Raw genomic sequence first — 24,304 nt, 5'->3', positions numbered from 1 at the left:
CCCATACTTGAGTTCAGACATGCAATACCTGAATGTGTTACATCATCTGTATATGGATATAGATCATCATCACCTGAATCAGGGATTTCAGGGACTTCAGAAGTTGACGACATAACATCTGAGGCTTTTGCGTTTTGGCAGAGACCAGACTCACCTGAATCTACAGCATCAGTGGATGAGTATAGGTGTCTGTCTCCAGACTCTCCTCTACCACAATACTTGGATTATTTCCCAGAACCAGTTCTGTTTATGGCAGGAAGCAGATCATCGTCACCTGCATCAGTATTGTCAGATGATGATTGTGATCTTTCTGACATCTTCTTGACACTCTTTTCAGAGAGAGGTAGACCCTCATCACCTGAATCAGTAACATCAGTTGATGAATACATGGCGCTTTCACCAGACTCACCCATACCTGATTTTTGGCCGTCATTACCTGAATCTATTCCACATTTTATAGGATACAGATCAACTTCACCTGAATCAGATATGGAATGTGGGTCTCTGCCCTTAATGTCGTTATTCCATGAAGATAAACCCCGATCACTAACATCAGTATGGTCAGACAACGAATGTGAGCTTTCTGATATTTTTTCAACAATCTTCTCAGATAAAGATAGGCCTTCATCTGAGGCTTTTGCCTTTTGGCAGAGACCAGACTCACCGGAGTCAATCGTATCAGATACAGAGGAAAGACCCCTATCACCTGAGTCTTTATCAGAGTATTGCCCCATGTCACCTGAATCAGTCATGCTACTGACAAACATCAGATCATCTTCTCCTGAATCTACAGCATCAGTGGATGAGTACAGATGTCTGTCTCCAGACTCTCCTCTACCACAATACCTACAACATTACCCAGAACCAACTCTGTTTATGGCAAGAAGCAGATCATCGTCACCTGTATCAGTATTGTCAGATTTGGAATATGAAACTGAGTTATTCTCATTTACCTCAATGCTTTTTGAGGACAGACCTGATTCAGTAGCATCTGTAGATGACTACAGGGCACTGTCACCTGACTCACCCATACCGGAGTTTAGACAGAATTTACTTGAATATTTTGTTGAATGTAGATCATCGTCACCTGAGTCCGTGACTTCAGATATTGAATATGCAATTTCACCATCAGAATCAGTCATGCAAGTGCCAATTTACAAATTTGTGTATGATGCAGATCGTTGGAAGCTGATCTCTCCAATACATGACCCCCAATATGCAGGGGAAACCTTTGCTAGTAAAACAGGTATGTTTGAGTATTGTGGGAGTACAATAGAGTATGTACAGAAATCAGAACTTCTAAGTCAAACGTTATCAAACGAGAGTGGGTTGAGGTCAGATTCTCCTGAGTCAGTGAAGTCAATGGATGAGCATAGATCTTTATCTCCAGACTCACCAATTCCACAATATTTACAATATTTCCCAGAACCAGTAATGTTTATGGCCGGAAGCAGACCATCGTCACCAGATTCAGTGAGTTCAGAAGAAATTGGACATATGCTATCTGAGGCTTTTTCCTTTTGGCAGAGACCAGGCTCACCAGATTCAATAGCATCTGTAGATGAATACATGGCGCTGTCACCTGATTCACCCATACCTGAGTTTAGACAAGACTTACCTGAATCTGTTACATATTCTATTGGATATAGATCTTCATCACCTGATTCAGTGACTTCAGATATTGAATATGAACCTTTCATTTCTGAGGTATTCTTTATTGAATCAAGACCAGACTCACCGGAGTCAATCGTGTCAGATACAGAGGAAAGACCCCTATCACCTGAGTCTTTATCAGAGTATTGCCCCATGTCGCCTGAATCAGTCATGCTACTGACAAACGTCAGATCATCTTCTCCTGAATCTACAGCATCAGTGGATGAGTACAGATGTCTGTCTCCAGATTCTCCTCTACCACAATACCTACAATATTTCCCAGAACCAACCATATTTATGACAGGAAGCAGATCATCATCACCTGCATCAGTATTGTCAGATGAAGAATTTGAAAATGAGTTATTCTTGTATGCCTCAATGCTTTTCGACGACAGACCCTCATCACCTGATTCAATAGTATCTATAGATGAATACAGGACACTGTCACCTGATTCACCCATACCTGAGTTTAGACAGGCGTTACGAGAGTCTATCGTTTCAATGATTGGATATAGGTCCTCATCCCCTGAATCATTGTCAGGATATGAAACAGAGTCTGAAACAGAATTCGCTCCTCTGATTTCTGAGATTGAAGAAAGACAAGACACTCCTGATTCAACAACATCAGTAGATGAGTTCAGAGCTCTGTCACCAGACTCCCCAGTACCCCAGTACACACAGCACGGAACTACTACACTAATAGTGACAGGGAATAGATCAGCATCGCCTGAATCAATATGCTCAGATATGGAATCTGAAACGGACTTATTCTTACATACCTCAATGCTTTTTGAGAATAGACCCTCATCACCTGATTCAATAGCATCTATAGATGAATACAGGACACTGTCACCTGATTCACCCATACCTGAGTTCTTACATGCAATACCTGAATGTGTTACATCTTCTGTATATGGACATAGATCATCATCACCTGAATCAGTGATTTCAGGGACTTCGGAAGTTGACGACATAACTTCGGAGGCTTTTGCATTTTGGCAGAGACCAGACTCACCTGTATCTACAGCATCAGTGGATGAGTATAGGTGTCTGTCTCCAGACTCTCCTCTACCACAATACTTGGATTATTTCCCAGAACCTGCTCTGTTTATGGCAGGAAGCAGATCATCGTCACCTGCATCATTATTGTCAGATGATGAATATGATCTTTCTGACATCTTCTTGACACTCTTTTCAGAGAGAGGTAGACCGTCATCACCTGAATCAGTAGCATCAGTTGATGAATACATGGCGCTTTCACCAGACTCACCCATACCTGATTTTAGTCCGTCACTACCTGAATCTATTCCATATATTATTGGATACAGATCAACTTCACCTGATTCAATGTGCTCAGATATGGAATGTGGGACTCTGCCCTTAATGTCGTTATTCTATGAAGATAAACCCCGATCACTAACATCAGTATGGTCAGACCAGGAATGTGAGCTTTCTGATATTTTTTCAACAATCTTCTCAGATAAAGATAGGCCTTCATCTGAGGCTTTTGCCTTTTGGCAGAGACCAGACTCACCGGAGTCAATAGTATCAGATACAGAGGAAAGACCCCTATCACCTGAGTCTTTATCAGAGTATTGCCCCATGTCACCTGAATCAGTCATGCTACTGACAAATATCAGATCATCTTCTCCTGAATCTACAGCATCAGTGGATGAGTACAGGTGTCTGTCTCCAGACTCTCCTCTACCACAATACCTACAACATTACCCAGAACCAACTCTGTTTATGGCAAGAAGCAGATCATCGTCACCTGTATCAGTATTGTCAGATTTGGAATATGAAACTGAGTTATTCTCATTTACCTCAATGCTTTTTGAGGACAGACCTGATTCAGTAGCATCTGTAGATGACTACAGGGCACTGTCACCTGACTCACCCATACCGGAGTTTAGACAGCATTTACTTGAATATTTTGTTGAATGTAGATCATCGTCACCTGAGTCCGTGACTTCAGATATTGAATATGCAAATTCACCATCAGAATCAGTCATGCGAGTGCCAATTTACAAATTTGTGTATGATGCAGATCGTTGGAAGCTGATCTCTCCAATACATGACCCCCAATATGCAGGGGAAACCTTTGCTAGTAAAACAGGTATGTTTGAGTATTGTGGGAGTACAATAGAGTATGTACAGAAATCAGAACTTCTAAGTCAAACGTTATCAAACGAGAGTGGGTTGAGGTCAGATTCTCCTGAGTCAGTGAAGTCAATGGATGAGCATAGATCTTTATCTCCAGACTCACCAATTCCACAATATTTACAATATTTCCCAGAACCAGTAATGTTTATGGCCGGAAGCAGACCATCGTCACCAGATTCAGTGAGTTCAGAAGAAATTGGACATATGCTATCTGAGGCTTTTTCCTTTTGGCAGAGACCAGGCTCACCAGATTCAATAGCATCTGTAGATGAATACAGGGCGCTGTCACCTGATTCACCCATACCTGAGTTTAGACAAGACTTACCTGAATCTGTTACATATTCTATTGGATATAGATCTTCATCACCTGAATCAGTGACTTCAGATATTGAATATGACCTTTTCATTTCTGAGGTATTCTTTATTGAATCAAGACCAGACTCACCGGAGTCAATCGTGTCAGATACAGAGGAAAGACCCCTATCACCTGAGTCTTTATCAGAGTATTGCCCCATGTCGCCTGAATCAGTCATGGTACTGACAAACGTCAGATCATCTTCTCCTGAATCTACAGCATCAGTGGATGAGTTCAGGTGTCTGTCTCCAGACTCTCCTCTACCACAATACCTACAATATTTCCCAGAACCAACCATATTTATGACAGGAAGCAGATCATCATCACCTGCATCATTATTGTCAGATGAAGAATTTGAAAATGAGTTATTCTTGTATGCCTCAATGCTTTTCGACGACAGACCCTCATCACCTGATTCAATAGTATCTATAGATGAATACAGGACACTGTCACCTGATTCACCCATACCTGAGTTTAGACAGGCGTTACGAGAGTCTATCGTTTCAATGATTGGATATAGGTCCTCATCCCCTGAATCATTGTCAGGATATGAAACAGAGTCTGAAACAGAATTCGCTCCTCTGATTTCTGAGATTGAAGAAAGACAAGACACTCCTGATTCAACAACATCAGTAGATGAGTTCAGAGCTCTGTCACCAGACTCCCCAGTACCCCAGTACACACAGCACGGAACTACTACACTAATAGTGACAGGGAATAGATCAGCATCGCCTGAATCAATATGCTCAGATATGGAATCTGAAACGGACTTATTCTTACATACCTCAATGCTTTTTGAGAATAGACCCTCATCACCTGATTCAATAGCATCTATAGATGAATACAGGACACTGTCACCTGATTCACCCATACCTGAGTTCTTACATGCAATACCTGAATGTGTTACATCTTCTGTATATGGACATAGATCATCATCACCTGAATCAGTGATTTCAGGGACTTCGGAAGTTGACGACATAACTTCGGAGGCTTTTGCATTTTGGCAGAGACCAGAATCACCTGAATCTACAGCATCAGTGGATGAGTATAGGTGTCTGTCTCCAGACTCTCCTCTACCACAATACTTGGATTATTTCCCAGAACCAGTTCTGTTTATGGCAGGAAGCAGATCATCGTCACCTGCATCAGTATTGTCAGATGATGATTGTGATCTTTCTGACATCTTCTTGACACTCTTTTCAGAGAGAGGTAGACCCTCATCACCTGAATCAGTAGCATCAGTTGATGAATACATGGCGCTTTCACCAGACTCACCCATACCTGATTTTTGGCCGTCACTACCTGAATCTATTCCATATTTTATTGGATACAGATCAACTTCACCTGAGTCAATGTGCTCAGATATGGAATGTGGGACTCTGCCCTTAATGTCGTTATTCTATGAAGATAGACCCCGATCACTAACATCAGTAGGGTCAGACAACGAATGTGAGCTTTCTGATATTTTTTAACAATCTTCTCAGATAAAGATAGGCCTTCATCTGAGGCTTTTGCCTTTTGGCAGAGACCAGACTCACCGGAGTCAATCGTGTCAGATACAGAGGAAAGACCCCTATCACCTGAGTCTTTATCAGAGTATTGCCCCATGTCACCTGAATCAGTCATGCTACTGACAAACGTCAGATCATCTTCTCCTGAATCCACAGCATCAGTGGATGAGTACAGGTGTCTGTCTCCAGATTCTCCTCTACCACAATACCTAAAATATTTCCCAGAACCAACCATATTTATGACAGGAAGCAGATCATCATCACCTGCATCAGTATTGTCAGATGAAGAATTTGAAAATGAGTCATTCTTGTATGCCTCAATGCTTTTCGACGACAGACCCTCATCACCTGATTCAATAGTATCTATAGATGAATACAGGACACTGTCACCTGATTCACCCATACCTGAGTTTAGACAGGCGTTACGAGAGTCTATCGTTTCAATGATTGGATATAGGTCCTCATCCCCTGAATCATTGTCAGGATATGAAACAGAGTCTGAAACAGAATTCGCTCCTCTGATTTCTGAGATTGAAGAAAGACAAGACACTCCTGATTCAACAACATCAGTAGATGAGTTCAGAGCTCTGTCACCAGACTCCCCAGTACCCCAGTACACACAGCACGGAACTACTACACTAATAGTGACAGGGAATAGATCAGCATCGCCTGAATCAATATGCTCAGATATGGAATCTGAAACGGACTTATTCTTACATACCTCAATGCTTTTTGAGAATAGACCCTCATCACCTGATTCAATAGCATCTATAGATGAATACAGGACACTGTCACCTGATTCACCCATACCTGAGTTTAGACAAGACTTACCTGAATCTGTTACATATTCTATTGGATATAGATCCTCATCACCTGAATCAGTGACTTCAGATATTGAATATGACCTTTTCATTTCTGAGGTATTCTTTATTGAATCAAGACCAGACTCACCTGAGTCAATCGTGTCAGATACAGAGGAAAGACCCCTATCACCTGAGTCTTTATCAGAGTATTGCCCCATGTCGCCTGAATCAGTCATGGTACTGACAAACGTCAGATCATCTTCTCCTGAATCTACAGCATCAGTGGATGAGTTCAGGTGTCTGTCTCCAGACTCTCCTCTACCACAATACCTACAATATTTCCCAGAACCAACCATATTTATGACAGGAAGCAGATCATCATCACCTGCATCAGTATTGTCAGATGAAGAATTTGAAAATGAGTTATTATTGTATGCCTCAATGCTTTTCAACGATAGACCCTCATCACCTGATTCAATAGTATCTATAGATGAATACAGGACACTGTCACCTGATTCACCCATACCTGAGTTCTTACATGCAATACCTGAATGTGTTACATCTTCTGTATATGGATATAGATCATCATCACCTGAATCAGTGATTTCAGGGACTTCGGAAGTTGACGACATAACTTCGGAGGCGTTTGCATTTTGGCAGAGACCAGACTCACCTGAATCTACAGCATCAGTGGATGAGTATAGGTGTCTGTCTCCAGACTCTCCTCTACCACAATACTTGGATTATTTCCCAGAACCAGCTCTGTTTATGGCAGGAAGCAGATCATCGTCACCTGCATCAGTATTGTCAGATGATGAATATGATCTTTCTGACATCTTCTTGACACTCTTTTCAGAGAGAGGTAGACCCTCATCACCTGAATCAGTAGCATCAGTTGATGAATACATGGCGCTTTCACCAGACTCACCCATACCTGATTTTTGGCCGTCACTACCTGAATCTATTCCATATTTTATTGGATACAGATCAACTTCACCTGAGTCAATGTGCTCAGATATGGAATGTGGGACTCTGCCCTTAATGTCGTTATTCTATGAAGATAGACCCCGATCACTAACATCAGTATGGTCAGACCAGGAATGTGAGCTTTCTGATATTTTTTTAACAATCTTCTCAGATAAAGATAGGCCTTCATCTGAGGCTTTTGCCTTTTGGCAGAGACCAGACTCACCGGAGTCAATCGTGTCAGATACAGAGGAAAGACCCCTATCACCTGAGTCTTTATCAGAGTATTGCCCCATGTCACCTGAATCAGTCATGCTACTGACAAACGTCAGATCATCTTCTCCTGAATCTACAGCATCAGTGGATGAGTACAGGTGTCTGTCTCCAGACTCTCCTCTACCACAATACTTGGATTATTTCCCAGAACCAGCTCTGTTTATGGCAGGAAGCAGATCATCATCACCTGCATCAGTATTGTCAGATGAAGAATTTGAAATTGAGTTATTCTTGTATGACTCAATGCATTTTAAGGATAGACCCTCATCACCTGATTCAATAGCATCTGTAGATGAATACAGGACACTGTCACCTGATTCACCCATACCTGAGTTTAGACAGGCATTACGAGAGTCTATCGTTTCAATGATTGGATATAGGTCCTCATCCCCTGAATCATTGTCAGGATATGAAACAGAGTCTGAAACAGAATATGCTCCTCTGATATCTGAGATTGAAGATAGACAAGACACTCCTGATTCAACAACATCAGTAGATGAGTTCAGAGCTCTGTCACCAGACTCCCCAGTTCCCCAGTACACACAACACGAAACTACTACACTAGTGACAGGGAATAGATCAGCATCGCCTGAATCAATATGCTCAGATATGGAATCTGAAACTGAGTTATTCTTACATGCCTCAATGCTTTCTGAGGATAGACCCCCATCACCTGATTCAATAGCATCTGTAGATGAATACAGGACACTGTCACCTGATTCACCCATACCTGAGTTTAGACAGATATTACGAGAGTCCATGATTGGATATAGGTGCTCATCCCCTGAATCAGTGGCTTCAGATGTAGAATATGCTCCACTCATTTCAGAGTCCTCCTCTGTTGAATTGAGGCCAGACTCACCTGAATCAGTAGCATCCGTGAATGGACATAGGTCTTTTTCACCTCAGTCACCAGTTCCACTATTTACACAGATCGCACTTGGGTCTAGCACAGTAGAAACAGGATATAGGTCTTCATCTCCATTATCAATAACATCAGACATGGAATTTGACTTGGTATTTTCTGACATTGAGGAAACAGTGTTGCCAACCAAAAGTCTCATTCCTGAGCATGTTTCCCCATCAGAAATATTGTCAATAGAAGCAACAGAACAGAAACCTAAGGCTGCTTCATCAGATTCACCTGTACCTGGAACAGCCATGATGGTAGAAGAATACAATCGTATGTATGATACAGAGCTTTGCAAGCTTATCTCTCAAATTCACGACACCCAATATGTGGGAGAAACCTTCTTGAGTAAAACAGGCTTCTTGGAGTATACTGGGAGTAGCGAAGCATATGTAGAGACTTCTCCTGGTGAGGAAGACGTTGCTCAAGGTAGCACAGACATCAGTCCAGAAGCTGTACCTGGTCCACAAGTGGAACCAGCAGCTACCACTGAAACAGCCAAGATCGATCAGGATGTAGCTTTGACTGAGAGTATAGAGTGCATACAGACTTATCCAGAGGAGAGAGAAGTTGCTCGAGGTAGCACTGAGATCAGCACAGAAGCTCTACCAGATTGGCAAGTGGAACCTTCAGAAACTACAATTGAGACAGTCAAGATTGATCAGGATGTAGCTCCTACTGAGAGTGTTCCAAGCGTATCTGATATAGTTTTACCTGAATCACTAGCAGCAGAAGTAGTATCGGAGTGTACATTTGAAACAGGTCACAGATCAGCTTCCCCTCACTCCAAATCAGACTCTGGAGATGAATGGGTCATAGTGTCTGTATCGGAGACTGAGGATAAGCCTCTATCACCCGAGTCATTACCTGACTGCCGACCCATATCACCTGCAACACTGGTGTTAAAGGCAGATGTTAGAACGTCATCACCTGAATCTGTGTTATTCGAGAAACAAGTTGAGAAGGATAGACCGCTATCCACTGAGTCTGTTGAATACAGAACCATGTCTCTAGAATCAACGATGTCAATGGATAAGGTTAGATCATCTTCACCTGAATCAATGCATGAGATTAATGACAATAGATCGCTTTCTCCAGACTCACCAATCCCTCAGTATACAAGATCAGGTGTGTCAGGTATTGATTCATGTAATATGGAGTATGCCACCATAGAACACAGGTCATCATCACCTGAATCCATGACCTCTGGCTCTGAGTATGAGCTAATGGTCATATCATCATCAGCATTAGAGAGTCGGCCATCCTCGCCTGATTCTCTAGAGTCAGTCGGCAGGAATAGACGGCTATCGCCTGACTCACCAGTGCCTGAGTTTATGAGGATATTATCTCAGTACTTCATGGAACCCCGGGCCCTTAGTGAGAGAACGTCTTCGCCTGAGTCTGTGTCATCAGACACTGTATTCGTAGCTTTACCTGTCGATTCTTGGGCCGATGTCCACCAAAGGCACTCGTCTCCTGAATCAGGTGCATCAGATGAAGAGTTGAGTTTAGTTATTACAGGCACAGAAACAATGACATTTAAAGCAGGTGCGTTGAGTCATGTGACATCTGTATTAACGTCTGAGCGTGTCCCAATGTCGCCAGAAGAAAACACCGTGGGTGTTACTCTGTTGTCAGTCCCAGCTACTAAATTTGAAAAAGAGCAGGGACAAATGAGCACGACAGATCACGAGTTACCAAGGGTCAGTGGGCTAGTAGCAGAAATGGTTATCACATCTACGGAACAGGCACGGACAAAGCATGGTTCAGAGCATGCTGAAACCATCCCAACTCCCCAAGCCACTATGGGTTTGGAAAATGTCAAAAAGGTCCAGAAAGATGTCCAGGTTAAGCAACAACCAGTGAAGGTCAAGGACAGAAGTGAGGAAGAAGTAGAGGTCCTACGCCTCAGTGCTGATTCAATAAAGACCCAGGATGCCCCACAGAGGGTAAGAGAGAGAGCATGATAAAGCTGACTTTGCACGTGCTATGGATTGATGGAATAACTCCCAATTCTAATGGAGGATGACAATAACACTGTATGGTCGAAATGGGATGTCTGGATTCACCAATGGGTTTGTGCAAAATGGAGTGTATCTAAGGAATGTGTGTACGATCACAATGCACTTAGATGGTGGGTGATGGAACTAACCGATTGTGACTCATTTGAGCTCTTAGTAACAGTTTGTGTGCAAGCATATTGCTATTACTGTGACATTGTTGGGCACTGTGATGTTGACCTTTATAATTGCTTGGTTTGCTCTCCCATGTTCTTGCAGTGATTTAAATGTGACATGGTGTTGTGGGAGAGAATTACTAACGAGACCTTAGTCAACCAAGTTCTCTCGTGTTGGTGTGTTGCAGTTTATTGATGGGATGTTATTGGAGCATGCCAACTGACTTGCTGTAACCACACATTTGAAGAATACTTGTTCAAGTGATATCAACATTTACTTCCAGGCTCCGTCTCAAGCAGCCAAGGAAATAGAGTTGAAGACCAGTTATGGGAAAATGCAACGCAAATTAGAGTCTACCTTGGTAACGGAAAGTACTTTACATGAGCGAAAAGCAGTATTAGACTTGAGTCAAGAAACAAGCATATCAGGTCTGGTATCACCTAAGCAGACAAAGACAGCCACAGGCTACAAACCTCTGATATCAACCCCATTGCAGATCAGTGAACAATACCCTTTCACTACCCATAGAGCAGTGACACCTAAACTAAAGGTACTTGACTCTGCCACTCAGGAATTCTCAGACTGGAGTGAATTTACACAAGAGGAATTCGAGGAGACTCATTCGGGTGAGTTATTTTCGCCGATGTCAAGCCAATTCCTGGTGCCAGCAGATTACGAGGCCCTATTTTCCGGACGCCACTCTCTGAGAGTCTCCGAGTGTAGCCAGTTGTCCCCCACTGATATGAGTCCAGTTTCTCCAGTCTTCAGCGACCCTCAGTCAGATAATTGTCAGGTCACAACCACCACCCTGATGGGTCCTGAGTTCGCTTCAAAGTCTGCTACACCTGGATCTGCAGAAGCCTTTGAATTCTCGCCAGACTTTAAGCGAGTGATCGGCGAATTTGAGAAAACACTCTCTTCATTTGGGCCAGTTGTCCAATCAGATCCCGCCCAAGAAAATTCAGACCTGGAGTTCTTTGACTGCAAAGATGATTTCTCAGACTTCTCAGAGGCAGAGGATCTAGAGCCAGAGGAACCTGAGGTCCTCTACCACATCGAGGAGCCTCCATCCCCAACCCCCTTCTGCAGCACTCTGGAAACGGGCTTCCTCAAAGGAAGCCCTGTATGCAGTGCACAGTTCCTACGGGTGGATGACCAAAATCGCTTCTCTTTGGGTAGTGAAAGTCTTGGGGACTATGGCATTTATGACGGACCAGAAAGTGAAAGTGAAACTGTACCCACGTGTGAGGAGCTACCCTCCAGGTCGCAGGCAGGGTACGATGATGATGAATACTCTCTGGAACGGGTAAGAGGTCAAGCATGATGACTGCACCCTGCCCTGGCTTGTGTCCCAGCTTCGCAGGCTGATTGCAGTGTTACCACAGTCCAGAGAGGACATCAACTGACTCAAACACAGAGACTAATACAAGAAGCTTATGAGTGGTGTGTCTGCATGTGTGCATACTTACCAAACAAAACACACCAGGTCAAAACCACTTCAAAGTGGGGTTACTGACCAACACAATGGAATAATCATGTGACAAAAGCCTGATCAATAATGATAATGCTTAATTATTAGAATGCTTTTTTTTTTTGCTGTGTTTGCAAATTCTTCTTATATTTTCAGCTAGGTTATCTGGTGCAATGAAGAGTACACACGAATATATTCTGTAACATTTTTGTGAAATAATTACCTTCACTGTCACTGTCAGTACTTCATATTCCACATCAACATTCCATACAGACGTACTTGTCTGCAGCTTTGGCCACCATTTCTTTGGATTATCGTGGCCATATCTTGCATGGCTGGTTTTGTTGGAAATTGTTGTGCAACTGTGCCTTCTCTTCATCTTCCATCTCCACCATTTTATAGAACCTCTGTCATACTGGATATGTTCTTCTTTGAATTTCTATCAGGTCTACAATAGCCTACTTTTGAATGCCTTTTCAGCATCCCTATGAGAGCAAAGTAAAGAGCCAAGAAAGAGAAAAGAAGGAACACTTGCCTGTTGTTCTGTGCCTGCAGTAACAGTGCCTGAAGTAACTAAACAAAATGTGTAACCATGTTATACTGATCTACGGTGGCCACAATGGCTGTGTGCTGTCTCTCAGGAGATAAATGAGGAGCTAGGGTTGCTGTCATCGGATAGCTCAGAGGAGGAGGTGTTGACCACCAGGGTGGTCCGACGCAGAGTTATCATCCAGGTATACGGCATTGAAGGAGCATGAGGGGAAGTGAGCCCTGCCCTCGTGTGGTGTGATGTGGCGTTGGGGTTAGACGGGAGTCGAGTTTTAGCTTGTGGGTAGTTTTGTTGCTGTGCTGCACTTCACCTCGAACGGTTGGGTCATTTTTCAAATTTGGATTTCTATTTCATTCTGCACCCTCATATGCCATATCGTTTTGTTGATTAAACCTTTATGGTCTTAGATAATGATTGAAAACGGTTTATTTCCTTTTTGAGTGGGTTTTACAATGTTTAAGCCGGTTATTCTGTGTACTTGCTGTGTAATTTGTTCAGGGTCAGTTGTATGACCGGGTATCTCTTCTCTCTCTAGGCGGATGATCTGCCAGACATCCCTCCGCAAACAGTGACAGAGGAACAGTACACGGATGAGCATGGAAACCTGGTAGTCAAGAAGGTAAAGGGACATTTTGCAACTACATTCACTGTATAACAGACACTTAACTCTTGAACACACCCCGATTTACAGTAGATCTCAACTACATACTGTAACTGCTATGTAACCGTGTTTGTCAATTGTAAAGTAATCCAGTCTCCTCAGGCAAATACTGTACGTGTGTTTTATATTACATGACCTAGTCATGCAGCTCCGTGCTCTACCAGTGGTAACTTTCCTCTCTTTCTGGTCTCTTTCCCCCAGATCACGCGGAAGGTGATCCGTAAGTACTTCTCTCCAGACGGCGTGGAGAGAGAGGAGGTGACGGTGGAGGGATCTCACCAGGAGATGGTCAGTGTGGAGGAAGGAGACGGCTTCTCCAAGGTAGTGAAGAGGACTGTGGTCCGGAGCGAGGGAGATCAGACCGAGGTCAGTCTTGTCTGTATGTGTGTCAGCCTGCTGTCTTTGTTTGGGGTCAATATTCCAGTATTTCTGAAAACGATTGTGTATTACAGGGTTTACGTATAATGTGGATATTATGATGTCACAAGGGTGTCTGGGCCTTAATGTGGAACTGACATCGTTTGAACTACTTTGTAGATATGGAAGAAAAAAACTGAATCATAATATCAGTTTAACATATACAACCTCCAGTTCATGCTTCAAAACCAACTTCATAAGAGGTTTTCAAAATTCCATGACATAATTCATTGTTGGCAAAAATAGATGGATTCCGTTCAAATGCATGATTCATATAATTCCCCAATAAATGTCTTGGTAGTCTTAAAAACTATTGCTATCTGGTTGTAAATCACAGCTGGCCTGGTACATTGTTTGCTGCCTTCATTTATGACTCAATATTTTGACCCAAAAAAACGGATGACTGTAGCTAAGGCTGGGAATGTCAATACACAATACAATCATACTAGCAAGGGCAATCAATGATCACAATTCAGTCATTATGTGGCTAATAGGCAAGCGAGAAATAAATGAGTCAGTAGTTGAGTCATCTGCTTTATGAAATTACAGCCTGGTGCGCTCGCATCGGCGAATTCAACTTCAATCGCGCTGCTTTCATGTGTGTCCAGAGAGAAATGTGCGGACACATGCCACAGTCCTAGCCAGGCTACTAAAATGTTGCAGCCTGGCTTCGATTTTTAAAGCTTGACAATGAATAACCCAAAAACAAAAAACGTGGAAGAAAACACCATGCAATGGAGAAACATGTAGGCCTACGACAGCAACATGGCTGCCAGATAGAACACAACACCTCCCATAACACCCTGTGGTAGGTCACTTGGCCAATTTAGCAGATGGGTGAATGCCATCCTATTCAGCTATTTCTGTATCTATGCTATTCTACCCTGCGTATCCGACAGATATACTCAAATATTCTATCCACAATGTCTACACACCCCATCACACACAAGCATATCGCTATATCCGCAATAAGATCTGCTATATATGTGTATACGACCAATACAATGTGATTTGTTTTGGTTAAATTGGCAGCACCTGGGAAATACTGTACTGGGGATTTGCCATAAGGAGAGAAGCAACAAGCTCTCCAAAGCTCCATGGACATTAATGTTTGAATAAAGTACATTTGACTCATTTGGTGCTTAGAGTAAGTCTCATTGCTCTGACAGAGCCTTTTTGACTTGAATGTATTTTTAGATGTTTCCATTAAAAGCCTTATTTGACCTTTAATCTGCTTTCTGAGCCCTACACTTGGGTGCTATCTTGAACCTTTAAACATTATTTGGCTGTCCGCATAGGAGAACCATTTGAAGAACCCTTTATAGTTCCAGGTAGAACCCTTTTGGGTTTCATGTAGAAGCCTTGGTTTTACATGGAACACAAAAAGGTTCTACCTGGAACTAAGAAGGGTTATACCTGGAACCAAGAAGGGTTCTTCTATGGGGACAGCTGATTTTGTTTCTAAGAGTGTATGTGCTGAGATCCCTTGCCTATTCATTGTCCGTGTATAGTTCGGGCTACACCACACTATATAATGTGTCCATAATGACTGTATATCCTTACAGTGTGTACTGTATACTCAAGTTTTGTAATCTACTGTATCAGTGACCTTTGAACCCTGTGTTTGACCTCTCCAGTTGACCTTCTCGGAGCCCTTGGCCCTGGGGGCCACCACGGCCTCAGACTTCGAGTCAGAGCAGGTGCAGGGCCGAAAGGTCAGCAAGGTGGTCAAGACGACGGTGGTGAGGGGCGAGAGGATGGAGAAGCAGACGGGTGACTCAACGCTGGCCGCAGACCTCCCCTCGGCCAAGGAGGACTTTGAGAAGGTCAGTCGTCAGGGAGGGAGAGTTGTGACAATGCCAGGAGTGTCTTTTCTACCTCAGTGGCTCGAGCAGAGCAGGTTGATATTAGCAATACTGTGCCTGGAATATAAAGCTGAATGCTTCTTGACTGTAACATGTTCTTTAGAAGCATGTCTGTTTTTAATCCGTCTTGTTAAAAACCTTATTGAGCGCCAGTTTGAAGATCAACCCTAGGACCAGAGACACTGGGTTTTGGTGTTTGAAATGTCCTTTTCCTTGTTCTGTCACTTCCAGGCGTTGAGTTATGCTGGAGGCTTTGGAAAAATCCAACTTCCTCATTTAGTAGAGAAAGAGGTTGTGCAGGACGACGGTTCTGTGGTCAAAAGGTTTGAGAACAGAATGGGAGTTCATTCATTGACACGTCCATCTTTGTTTGGACATTCCTGTTGGTTTCCTGAGTGGTTTATCTGAACGCATGGTGTGAATACAGCTGTGGTTGTGCTATATGACCAACACCTATGATTGTTGTTATGCCAAACAGGCCATGGCATTGGCTGTACAGCATAAACATATCAGGAAGCAGGTTAGTGAATACCTCCCCTCTATATCTTAACCATAACTCTTAAACACACCGCAGATGCTTACATTTTGACATGGTGATTTGAAAGGTAAGTTAGTTTTTTACAACCAGATCTCTATTTTTTTATGTAAATGGCATGTTATAGATGGGTCCAGACACTTAATTGTGCGGTTTCATTTGTTTTTGTGAAATTTACCCAAACCAGGGATTCATTTCTTCATACTCGTTGTGCAGTACGGGGCTCCTCTGAAAAAGCATGAACAAATGCTCCTAAAAACACCAAAATGCTTTAACTTTATATTCCATTTTGTTGCGACTCGAGCGATACCTCCCTGTCCATTGTACAGTTAAACTGCCAAAACAAAGAAACTTGAGTAACACTTGAGTAAAAACGTGGGATACAAAGTATATTGAAAGAAGGTGCTTCCACACAGGAAGTTCCAGACACTTGTAGAATCTATGCCAAGGCACATTGAAGCTGTTCTGGTGGCTCGTCGCGGCTCAACGCCCTATTAAGATACTTTATGTTGGTGTTTCCTTTATTTTGGCAGTTACCTCTAGCAGCAGGCTACACGGAGAAATGAACAGCTGGATAGGGGAAATAGCTCAAGTCGTACAAATATGAATATAATGGAAAAGTTCATAATGACAATTTCATGTGTACAACATGTATCCCTAAATTGGGAGCGTTTTAGTTTCTAAAAGGACGTATTTGGGTGTTTTTTGAGAATTTGTTAGTTTTTTCAGGGCCCCCGTACTGCACAACGAAGATGAGGAAATGAATCACTGGTCAGGGTAAGTCTCTCAAAAACAAGGAAAATCGCAAAAAAAAAAGTGTCTGGAACCTTCTATAACATGCCATTTCCATCAAACATTTAGATATGTTCGTTAAAAAAAAAAAGCTAACTTCTCCTTTAATTATAGGTCCTTTAGTCATGGGGCTTGTGTGATGCGTTCAGATTACTCATGTGTTCCTGATGTTAGAGCGTGGTCTAACATGCATGATGTGTTTTCATTTGAAAAAATGACGGTCAACAGCATTTTGGTCAACCTACAAACTGCAAGCCTGTCAATGAAGCGCTATCAAAACTTTGACAGGTTGTTTGAAAAGAATTGTCTAACCAAGCCTAATAACCTCGAAACTCCCTCCCTCTCCCATTCCATCTCCAGAACCCAGATGCGTAAGTCTCGTACCCAGAAGAGGACTGTGGTGAAAGACGCCCAGGGTAAGCATGTGCTCCTGGAGCGGCTGGACGACACCCCAGAGACCCTGCAACCCGATGCCCTTCGGGAACACCTGCACCTGCTGCTCCAACGCTATTGTGCCAAGGAGGAGGAGGAAGGAGAGAAAGAGGAGGAGAAGAGAAAGAAGAAGTGATGGGCTGATTTGATTTGCTGGCTGAGTTGTTCTTCTTCCCTTTTGGCCCTGCCCCCCATGCTACATAAGCCCCCTATCCACAAAAAGCCTATGAAGTCTTGTAAGCTCACCCCTGATCTTTACCTTCCACACAGACATCTCCCGCTAAAGACACTGGATTGCGTTTTTGTTTTGTTTGTTGTTCTTTTCCCTTTTGTGGCAAATAATGGAACACTTTTTGTTTTTGTTATTTGTGCTTTCACTTTTTTTTTGGTCGTTTTCCTTTTGACTTTTCCTGTTTTATTTGCTCATTTTGTGACCAAAGATAGTATCCCCTTTCTCGTCGGGTTACTTAGAATAATATTTGGTCGTTATCCTTTTTCTTTTTTTGGGGGGGTTCTTCTAGTTTTTGGCTGCTGTGGTACAATATGTGGTACAATAAACAACTACGCAAACAAAATGCAACAAACAGAAAACAAAAAGGGAAAACGAATAAAGAGGGGGCACCTCTGACATTCGCCTCATGCACAGGCATCTTCCTAAAGGAACGATTGTAAACATTTGTAAATAAAGGAGAAGAAACATGCTCGGACTGGGAGAAAACGAAACGAACAGCAATTCAAAAGCATTTATTAACCCCCCCTCCCCCCCCACGGTACATGCTTGTACACGTATGTGCACCAATCAAAATCGCTCTTCTGCTCTGAGGTGAAGGGTCATAACAAAGTTGATCCTTTTCGCCCCACTAGGAGTCACTTGTCACAAAGAGTTTTGGAAAGATACTGTAAAAATTGAGGAAATTCCATATTCTTTCATCAAGGACAAATACGTGATCTGAACCAACATTTTACTGAAGCAAATCACACTCATATAACCCTGCACTACAGTTCTGTAGTGCTGCGCGATTAAACAAAATGTTGGTTATTTTTTTGTATTTTAAACAACTATTTGACTCTCGGTTCAATTATTTGAATTCCATTTAGTTCGGGTTTTGTCTGAGCTCAGTGTGCACATGGCGCTGTAATTTCTCTTGCAATAAATCAGATCATGCCTGAACTGTGCGATGTAGTAGGGAGTTGTAGTTTCTAACAGGCCAACGTTCTTTCTAGTTTAGCAATGAAAACGTGATAATTAACTACAATGACCATAATCCATTGCCCGTTCTTCCGCGATCAAGGGGGGGGATACACAGAGAGCAGTTTCTTCACAAGGTATCTCTACCTGAAAATACCTGATGTAAGTGGTTAATACAGTAGTTGGTATTCAGCAGTCATAAAAGTATGCCTTATTTACTTTGAAGAACTACTAAAATAGTGATTTTGTCAGACAGAGAGAGAGAGAGATGATGACATGGAATGAAATAATAAAGTCATCAAATAAAACAAATGTAATATACGCAACAAGTGAAATAGTTTATTAAAGTGTCAATCAGCAGTAGGAACAATTACAAAGAGTGTCCTCCCCAACCCTGTTTTGGTAAGAAGCTGAGGGATGGGGCTGGAAAAATGTAACCTCTCTCAAATGAATAGATATAATTATGTATTCAATAACTGACCATCCATGATAAACACATTTTTTCACCATGTTTTGAGGCTATATAGTGCTTGTTTAAATTTACATTGTTTACAAACGTTGGAGTAAAACAAGCTTACATTTTGGGTTCTGAGAAGGTACGACAGTTGAACTAAGCTCATGAGACATTTATAAGTTATTATTCTTCAAGAATCATTGGGTACATATCAGTCATTTATAAGTCTAAAAATGATTATTGCCCCTTTAAAAGTAATGTAACCTGAGAAACTGATGGCTAATAAGTGATAAGCTGTAACGGGCAGTCACTACCGTCACGGGACATTTTTAAATGGTTTTATTCTGTGTTGTTGCAGCATTCAAACCACATAATGCATAGTGCATTTAATGTTTCAAAATGTAAATCGATAATCGAACCGAAACGACCTCAGAATGCAATAATCGCTCAGCACTACAGTTCTGTTTTACAAAGGTAGCTCAAATTGGTTATGTGGTTATGTGTGAGATGTTGGTTGTGTGCGATGTGGTTATGTTGGTTATGTGTGCGATGTGTGCGATGTGACGGCTTTTTTTGACCGGTCCTTTGACCACACACTTTCAGCCCCCACTCCCATGTACTGTCATTGTGTATCTTTTCCTTCACACTATATCTATCCCTCTCTGTTTCTGGCTTTCTGATGTGTTCCTTCTGAGCAGTGCATCAAGACTGCCGCCACCTCTGTGCGTGTGAACGCATGCGAGTGTGTGTTAGTCCATAGAATCCTCACTGACATTGGGACCGGCCATTTGCGATCTCGTTTCTGGTCTTTCGTGTATGAGCACTTACCCGAAATGACCGCACCTATGGGTCAGAACACTAGGTACGCCCCCCCCCAAGCTTCAATCGTGTTTGACATCTCACCCCCTGTTCATTTTACCCCAGTGGTACATTACTCATATGAATGTCTACAGTAGCTTTGATTAAGCCTGTTAAGATTGTACAAGTGAGGATGGGGACAGAGAGAAACACCACAGAGACAGTGTGGTGTAGTCGTTTTGTTTTATTCGCTGTTGATTTGATTTCTTCTGTTGGTATCAAATGGTATCAAATAAATGGGGATAATCTCAAAAGATTGGCACATCTTGTTTTTGACAGATTACTTTTGGTCTGATCTGCTTCCTGTTTACCTGTGATGGTACCGTGGAGATGGAATGTCCTTTATGTAAAAAAAATAATAATAATTTAAATTGGCTTTGTTTAATTTTGATCAGTAGATAAACCCAATAGATATGCTCTGAATATTGCTAGAGCCTTTTCAAATGCATTATTTCTCACTCAGTGGAGTTTTCCTTGTTTAATCTTGTCTGAGGGCAGCTATGTGGTTGGTTGGAAGGCCTGGGGGAAGAGCTTGTGACAGGCGAGCGTCAAGTAAGAAAAGTTAGGGAGGTAAGTCGGCGGATGGATAGATGGACGAACGTTAAACGCAGGTTGCGACACTCAAGGTCCCTGGTTTGAATCCCCATGCCTGGTTTTCTAACCTTACATTCGAAAGTTTCTAACCTTCATTTCGAAACTAACTTTCTTATTTTACTTTCTAATGTTAACTTCACATTTCTTGCCTGATAATGTATTTTGACTGGTGGGATTGAGGGTTGGTGCCTTGGTGGCAGAGGATGTAAAAGCCTAAACTTACTGCCCTCAGAAAAAGATCCACTGTAAAATACCATGCAATATAAATATGAATTTGGCTCCCCACAGACTGATCAGTTTTCTGGAGATTACATCTTTGTGTATTTTCATTTTGATTCAGACTTTGATTTCTATATTTATTTATTGACTTCCATCCGTGCTCTTCCTCTCCTCGACTTTGCGGAGCCGTGAGTGTTTTATGCGTGCGTTGGCGTGAGTGCGATTTGAAGATGCGAGTTGAGATGAAACAAGGGAATTGCAATTTCAACTCTTTGACCGATAAGTTGCCGGTGTACACAAGGCTTCACTTAAAAATTCTGAAATGGACTGGAAACCATGACTGAAACAAATACAGAAACCAAAACAGAACCGACATGGATGTACTGTAATCCTGGGCTGGCTGAAATCATTGTTGGTGTCATTTGCAGTACGAACTATATCGATGTAACAATATTACGGTTCCTCACTTTGTCAATTTACTTTGTGTGAGAAAACGTGAGAAAGAAATTAAACAAAAGAAATCTGTCAAACGTACCTTTGATTCGATGAATCCGCATCTTGTTTCCATGGTGATACTATTATACATATATATACATATCTATGAGGGCATGTATTAGTTATGAAATTAATAAACAGGAAAAAAAACAATTGCTAACATGACATAGCAGCTACAGTCTGTACGTGACAGAAAATAAAATGATACATGTGTCAAATGTGTATGGAGTGGTTGTCATGCTTCCTAACCAAGCTACAAAGGGTTACCTTAGAGATTTAGAATCGACATTTTACAGTGATTCATTTTGCCTTCAAAAATCGAGAGATAAACGCATCACAAACAATAAACAGGCAAGGAAATAAGACATTTGGAAGAAATCACACATTTTAATAGTTATTTTTTAAACATTTAAACATCAGTCCCTTTTCCCTCATAGCAACAATATACACCGTGTCCCATAGTGCAGTTCAACTTAATAACAAGTAATTCCCTTACATATCCATTGGCAAAACAAACGAACCCATTTAATAAATCTCTACCAAGTAGGAAAAACTGACAGAACAATGTGATTCCATACTTGAGAACAGTCTCACTTCTCCACAGTATAAAACAATGTGTGTTGCTACTTGTCAAAGAGAGTAATTAACACACAGGGACACATCAGTGGTAAAAGGGGTAAGTAAGTAAAAGGCTCTTTATTTTCTTCCATGGGGGGTGGGGGGGGGTCAGTCGTTCCACCGATATGCGAGGACTGGAAGAAATGATCAACAATAATCCAAGAAGGGACAACCTATCAATTCAACAATATACAATTAAGAGAAAAAATAACCAATAAAATTCACATAATTATCATCATCATGATGAAAATATCATTTGACTTTAAAACAGTGTTCCATATGTCATACAATGGCCTCGAGTAATATACGTGGACATTATATCTACAGTATAGTTTTACATTCCATCATTGAGACTTCACAGTTCTCACGTGATGATGTATTGCCAAACGCATATCATAGCAAAACATAGGTACCATTTTTCCCTTAACATAAATTGTCAATTGAAATTCCCAGCAATCATACTTAATATGGAGCCAATTGAGAACAAGTGAACTTGAATTGTCAACCGATTGTAAACTAAGCTAATGTTTAAACAGTTTAATACTCCACAGAGTTTAAGCGAAGCTATAGCGATTCACTCAATCACGAGTCTATACATCACCACAAGAAGCAAGCTCATGTTTTGACGTTCACTTATGTTCTCATAGATTTTTAGTCATTTCTGCACAAAAAACTGACATTTAAAAAAAACGGTTGACAAACTGCGATATGTTGGTCACTGTCCTGTAAAGCTTAACTGATATCACTTTTGTCATTGTGACCGATGTGCAATACTGAGATCATATGAATGCACTCATGAGTTTGTCAGTTCACCGCATATCCCCGACCCTGATAATTTTGGAAAACCAAGCCGTATAGAGTGCCCTTCGTAATTACTGGGACAGTGAAGCATTTTTTTCTTCTTTTGGCTCTATACTAGTTTGGATTTGAAATCGAACAGTGACCTTCAAGGGCAGACTGTCATCTTTAATTTGAGGGTATTTTCATCCTAATTGGCTGAAGCATTTATACTTTTTGTACACAGTAGTGTCCAACCCCCAGATTAGTTTGTGCCCAATAGAAATTAAATGGTAAATAATGTATTGTCATTTTGGAAAATGTTTCTAAACACTTCTGCATTCATGTGGAGACTACTATGATTACGAATAACCTCAAATGAATCGTTAATAATTATGAGTAAGGAAGTTAGACACACAATATCATACCCTCCCCCAAAATACTAACCTCCCCTGTTATTGTAATGGTGAGAGGTTAGCGTGTGTTGGTATATTTGTGCGTCTACCTTTCTCACTCGTCACTATTCACGATTCATTCAGGATTATCCGTATAAAAGTGACTCCAAAATGACACAATACATGATTTACTCTTCATTTCTAATTGGGCACAAAATAATCGGAAACAACCACAACAAACAGAAAATGCATCCAAGAAATGTGTAGAGCCACAAACTTAATGTAGTCATTGCGTGCTATGAATATGAGACCACAGTTTTTACTACTTTAATACACATTTAAGTTAATTCGTCTCAATACGTTTGGTCCCCTAAAATGGGGAGGACTACTGTGTACAAAAAGTGCTGTAATTTCCAAACGGTTGAGTCGATATGGATGAACATAACGTCAAATTAAAGCTGTCAGTCTGCACTCTAAACTTCAGCCACGATTTCAAAAGAAGAAGAAAATGCTTCACTGTCCTAATAATTACGGACGACACTGTATTACTGTATATTATTTAAGATTGAAAATCTCTCAGATATATCTCATAAACCCACAAATTTGCAAACTTCACATATCGTCAACAACTCTGGCATGTACTCTATTCATTTTCCTACGGCATTCAAACTTAAAACATGTTTAAAATTAGGAAATTATTGTATTAAAATAAAAAATATATATGTTTCAGTCATAAATGTCCTGCGATGAGACTGAGAAGAATGGAACAATGCGATAAAACACCAACATTTTCTCTATAAAATTATATCGTCAAGATTGTTGTTTCCTTTTTATATTTTACAAGAAGAATCTTCAGTCCAGCAGCGACGATATGTAAACAACACTCAGAGGGCGAAGTTGTAGCGATGGGATTGGGCGAGGATGTCACACACTTAGTAGGCAAATTCCGCAGGTCAGCTGACAGCTGTAGGCTAGGGGCTCCTCAACTGCGACAGAAAGATGAAGAATTGACGCATTTTACACTTGCTAATTAGTAACTTGCATTGTAAAAAATGTGCTTGAGGCCAGCTAAGGTAGAGAAAGACCAAAGCAAAACCAAAGCAGACCCAGCTAGCTACATAGCTCCAGGATGAAGCAGGTTGGGTGGACTAAGCGCACCTAGTCACCT

General features: G+C 41.5%; 3 protein-coding genes across 16 annotated transcripts in view; 1 reads left to right on the top strand and 2 right to left on the bottom strand.

Annotated features, from left to right (window-relative positions):
• The window catches only part of LOC118368638 (ankyrin-2), a 107,897-nt gene extending 86,329 nt beyond the window's left edge, over positions 1–21,568 (top strand). Inside the window, 5 exon segments of the mRNA XM_052495729.1 lie at positions 13,371–13,454; positions 13,698–13,862; positions 15,551–15,739; positions 16,010–16,101; positions 17,466–21,568. Of these exon segments, the coding sequence (XP_052351689.1) occupies positions 13,371–13,454; positions 13,698–13,862; positions 15,551–15,739; positions 16,010–16,101; positions 17,466–17,673 (738 nt within the window). The 3' untranslated portion in view covers positions 17,674–21,568.
• On the bottom strand, positions 411–7,190 carry LOC127915557 (uncharacterized). Of its 3 annotated transcripts, none has more exons than XM_052495798.1 (2): positions 6,556–7,190; positions 411–1,660 (listed from the first exon to the last, which is right to left on the bottom strand). In XM_052495798.1, the coding sequence occupies exons 1-2, from the start codon at positions 7,115–7,117 to the stop codon at positions 1,305–1,307; spliced, it is 918 nt and encodes a 305-aa protein (XP_052351758.1). In that variant the 5' UTR covers positions 7,118–7,190; the 3' UTR covers positions 411–1,304. The 3 variants fall into 3 exon arrangements, with proteins under 3 accessions (XP_052351758.1, XP_052351760.1, XP_052351757.1); XM_052495800.1 differs by having other exon boundaries at positions 411–2,116; positions 7,012–7,190; XM_052495797.1 differs by lacking the exon at positions 411–1,660 and adding an exon at positions 3,783–4,639 and having other exon boundaries at positions 7,012–7,190.
• Positions 21,569–21,713: 145 nt separating the features above from the next.
• LOC118368637 (calcium/calmodulin-dependent protein kinase type II delta chain) overlaps positions 21,714–24,304 on the bottom strand; it is a 112,405-nt gene continuing 109,814 nt past the window's right edge. For all 12 annotated transcript variants that reach the window (XM_052495768.1, XM_052495770.1, XM_035752903.2 and 9 more), the window contains one exon: positions 21,714–24,122. The gene's annotated coding sequence lies outside the window, so the exon portion shown is untranslated. The remainder of the gene's footprint in view (positions 24,123–24,304) is intronic.

This window comes from Oncorhynchus keta, chromosome 35 (genome assembly GCF_023373465.1).
Source record: "Oncorhynchus keta strain PuntledgeMale-10-30-2019 chromosome 35, Oket_V2, whole genome shotgun sequence".
Taxonomy (NCBI): Eukaryota; Metazoa; Chordata; class Actinopteri; order Salmoniformes; family Salmonidae; genus Oncorhynchus; species Oncorhynchus keta.
This window is presented reverse-complemented; position numbering and strand designations above follow the sequence as displayed.